A 4,132-nucleotide genomic window follows, 5' to 3' on the forward strand; every position below is an offset into this window, starting at 1 on the left:
GAAGAAATCCGTGAGGACCAGGAGGAAGCGTTTCTGCTTCGAGTTATGTAGTGGCCCGACGATATCCACGGACCATCGCATGAAGGGATACGGAGACGAGATGGACGAGAGGACTTCTGCGGGTTGATGGATTGTCGGCGCGTGCCTTTGCCATTTTTCGTACTTCTGTGCGAACTTCTCGCAGTCTTTGATCATAGTTGGCCAGTAATAACCATGACGTTTTATTTTTACGGCGGTGTGGTTCCCACATGATCCGGAATGAACCTCCTCCATTACTCTTCTTGCTTTTTCGCCTTCGGCGCAGGTCATAAGTGGGCCGGAGAATCTCCATTTGTAGATTTCTCCTTCTACCGTTACATATCGCGCGGCCTGGGTCTTGATTTTGAGGGCCGCCCATTTCTCAGTGGGAAGCGTTCCGTTGATTATATATGCTCGGATTGGCTCTAGCCATGGGTTGTCGCAGCCGTATTCCGACTGATCCACGTTTTCTTCTGGTGGGTCTTCGACTTCCTTCGCATTTTCGATTTGTGCTTGAATCAGATTGGCGACCACTGCTGGTCCGATGCTTGGGTGTTCGATGAACTCGACGGGTATTACTCGTCTTAGTCCAGAACCCGAACTTGATGCGAGTGCGGCCAAGGCATCCGCCTGAGTGTTTTCTGAGCGAGGAATCCTAGTGAGGGCGAAGTGGTTGAAGTCTCGGGAGAGGTCTCGGATGAGTTTTAGATATGCATCCATTCTTTCGTCCCTCCCTTCCTATTCTCCGCTGTACTGATTTGTGACTAACTGAGAGTCACAGTAAGCGTGAATGTTGCTGATCTTAAGTCAATGGGCTAATGGTAATCCTGGGACGAGTGCTTCATATTCGGCCTCGTTGTTCGACGCATGGAATTCCAATCGGAACGACTGTTCCAAGACTTCGCCGGTCGGAGACGTGAGCCGGATTCCGATCCCGGATCCTTGTTTTGACGATGATCCGTCGACGTGAAGGATCCAGGTTGAGTCTGGTTCCGTGTTTGTCATATCCCCCGTGGGCAATTCTACCAAGAAGTCCGCTAGTACTTGAGATTTTGCGCAGGTTCTTGGGCGGTACTCCACGTCGTACTTGCTTAGTTCGATTGCCCATTTTGCGAGTCGTCCTGACTGACTCGGACTGTGCAAGATCGTTCGCAGTGGGAAGGTGGTGAGGATTAATATTTGTATGCGACTGAAAGTACGGCCGGAGTTTCCTTGCCGATGTCACAACTGCGAATGCTAGTTTCTCCATCAGGGGATACTGGATCTCAGCGTCTAGTAACGTTTTGCTTATGTAGAAGATTGGTTTTTGCTCACCGTGTTCCTCTCTAATCAAAACGCCGCTTACCGCTGTTGTGGCGACTGCGATGTACAAGAACAAGGGTTCTCCCTCCACTGGTTTTGCTAGGACGGGAGGAGTGGCCAGGTAACGTTTTAGCTGTTGGAAAGCTTTCTCACATTCCTCCGACCATACAAACTTTTTATTCCCTTTCAGGGTGTCGTAGAAAGGAAGACACTTATCCGTCGAGCGCGAGATGAAACGGTTCAAGGCCGCGACTCTTTCGGTTAGCCTTTGGACTTCCCGTTTCGTCTTTGGCGAGACCATCTCTATTAACGCGTTTATATGCTTAGGATTGGCTTCGATCCCACGACACGTGACTAGGTACCCGAGAAATTTTCCTGATGCCACCGCGAATCTACACTTTGCAGGGCTCAGTTTCATGTTGTGGGCATTAAGTCTTGCAAAGCACTCCTCCAAATGGGAGACGTGGTCGTGCTCGTCAAGATACTTTTACGAGCATGTCATCGATGTATACCTCTCTTGCCAAGCTGTTCGGAGAAAATTCGATTGACAAGTCGCTGGTAAGTGGCACCTGCATTCTTGAGACCGAAAGGCATTACATTGTAGCAATATGTTCCCCGATCGGTGATGAACGCAGTTTACTCACGATCGTCGGGATTCAACATGATCTGATTGTACCCGGAGAAGGCATCCATAAATGATAAGATTTTGTTCCCTGCTGTTGCTTCGACCAGTCGGTCGATGTGCGGGAGTTGGAAGCAATCCTTTGGACAGGCCTTGTTGAGATCGGTGAAATCGACGCATACTCGCCATTTGCCGTTTTTCTTTTTGACCACGACCGGGTTAGCGAGCCAGTCTGGATACCTAACTTCTGTTATTGATCCGACCTTCAGGAGTCTTTCGACTTCCTCATTTACCGCGGTGGCACGCTCCGGTCCTAGCTTCCGTCTTTTTTGTTTGACGGGTCTGTAGGTCGGATCAATGTTAAGCTCATGACACGTTATGCCGATATCGATCCCTGGCATATCTTCCGCGGCCCAAGCGAACGCATTGAGGTTCTTTTTGAGAAAGGCGATGAGCTCTGTCTTTAGTGGCTCGCGGAGGTTGGCTCCCATCTCGACGCATCGTTCCAGAGACGATTCGTCGAGGCAGATCGAAATTACCGGTTTGCAAGTCGGTTCGCGCTTCCCTTCTAGGGCTTCGGCCCTTTGAGATTGCCAGAAGACTTCTGAGTCTCGTTCCGGGGCGTTCTCATCGAGAGTCAGCTTTCTTTTGTTTTAATGGGAAGTTTCAATCGCAAAGTTCTTTCTTTTTAACTCGGCGGCGAAACATACTTGCGACATTATGCGGTCCCCTTGTATAGTTTCGACTCCACGAGGGGCTGGAAACTTAAGGCACAGATGGAATGTCAAAGGGATCGCTCGCATGGAATTCAGCCATGGAGTACCGATGATCGCGTTGTACGATGTTGGGCGGTCGATGACTAAGAATTCCGTGACTTTGATGACGCTCCCGGATTTAATAACTAGGTCTATCGAACCAAGAGTCATAGTAGCATCTCCCGAGAGTCCGAATATCGGGCTGGGTCCTTCCGTAACGGCGCACAGATCGATCTCCATTCTTTCGAGGGTGCTTTTGTAGATAATATTGGCCGAGCATCCGGTTTCGACCAACACTTTCGCTACGTCGATGTCCTGGATCGTCAGCTCGATGACAAGGAGATCGTTGTGGGGTTTGGCCTGATCGGCCGTTGCCCGGTCCTTGAAAGAAACGACATCATTAGCTGCTGGAGCGGACATCCTGTGTCTTTTATCGTTTAGTGATTTTTGAGTTAGAGAATCCGACCCCCCTCTCTCTAGCGCCAAACTGTGGGAAACGAAATTCACACCGTCGATTATAACAAATAATAATGGAGGAAAACCGAGTGAACCCGTTTTTCCTTGAAGGTCCGAATTCTCTGCGTAATCACTTTAGAACGATAAAAAGATAGATAATCTCTCAGAGGCGTTTTATTGAATAGTATGAATACAAGATTTCTCCGAGAGGAGTAGAGATATGCCAACTATCAGAACAACAGGACAAGAGGCGGCCAAGACATCCTAAGCCTTGCCGTGCTAGTCTAACCACCTAAGCCCTAAGTTCTCTAAGCTAGCAGGAGTTCTCTAAGTCTAAATTCTCGGCCCCTTTTCTTCTGCTCCTGCTCTCCTTATATAGGCGCTCTAGGTCGGTGACCCATCCTTCGCCTTCGGGCCCAAGTCTATCTGTTTTGGGAATATTCCATTTTTCGTCGATCTTGATAGTTATCCTCGAATCTTTACATTTATCTTTGGAAACTTAGCATTTATCGTATTTCTGCGAGTTAGGACAAACCGTCATAACTTTTATGGGCTCGAATCCCTTCTGAGAGCGTAGATGGGCCTCTAGACCAGTTTGGATCCTTGCGGACCGTTCTTAGGCCTTTTGGCGTTTATACGATTTCTCGGTTTTAGTCATAAAACTTCGAGAATAACTTTAATCAAAACGAAACGAGAAGTATATGGTCCCGAAGGTCGGATATCACAGCTATACGGGAGATACGGGAGTCGAAGTAAGTCGGACAGGCCGGGATCAGGTCGAGCTCACCGGGGGAGCCGACTCGCGTGATGGCCGAACTCGACGGCGAGCACAACCACACGATGGTTAAGCTCGCCGGTGAGCTGACCTGTGCGATGGTTGAGCTCGCCGGGCGAGTGCAACCAAACGACGGTTCAGCTCGCCGGCGAGCTGACCGGCGCGATGGTTGAGCTCGCCGGGCGAGTGCAACCACACGACGGT

At 49.6% G+C, this 4,132-nt stretch overlaps 1 protein-coding gene across 1 annotated transcript; it reads right to left on the bottom strand.

Moving 5' to 3' along the window:
• Positions 1–859: 859 nt before the first annotated feature.
• Positions 860–3,117, bottom strand: LOC111210468. Its single transcript, XM_048766718.1, has 3 exons — positions 2,653–3,117; positions 2,236–2,583; positions 860–1,804 (listed from the first exon to the last, which is right to left on the bottom strand). Exons 1-3 carry the CDS (start codon positions 3,115–3,117, stop codon positions 860–862), a joined length of 1,758 nt encoding a protein of 585 aa, XP_048622675.1.
• Between the last annotated feature and the right edge of the window lie 1,015 nt (positions 3,118–4,132).

Source organism: Brassica napus, chromosome C8 (genome assembly GCF_020379485.1).
Source record: "Brassica napus cultivar Da-Ae chromosome C8, Da-Ae, whole genome shotgun sequence".
NCBI classification, from domain to species: Eukaryota; Viridiplantae; Streptophyta; class Magnoliopsida; order Brassicales; family Brassicaceae; genus Brassica; species Brassica napus.

Bases quoted from the DNA above. Each gene is read 5' to 3' on its own strand.
- LOC111210468 (XM_048766718.1), bottom strand. From the start codon at position 3,117: ATGTCCGCTCCAGCAGCTAATGATGTCGTTTCTTTCAAGGACCGGGCA. The intron at 2,584-2,652 runs GTATGTTTCGCC...AACAAAAGAAAG, and splicing joins GGGACCGCATAATGTCGCAA to CTGACTCTCGATGAGAACGC. The intron at 1,805-2,235 runs GTAAATGAGGAA...TGCTCGTAAAAG, and splicing joins GACCGGAGCGTGCCACCGCG to TATCTTGACGAGCACGACCA.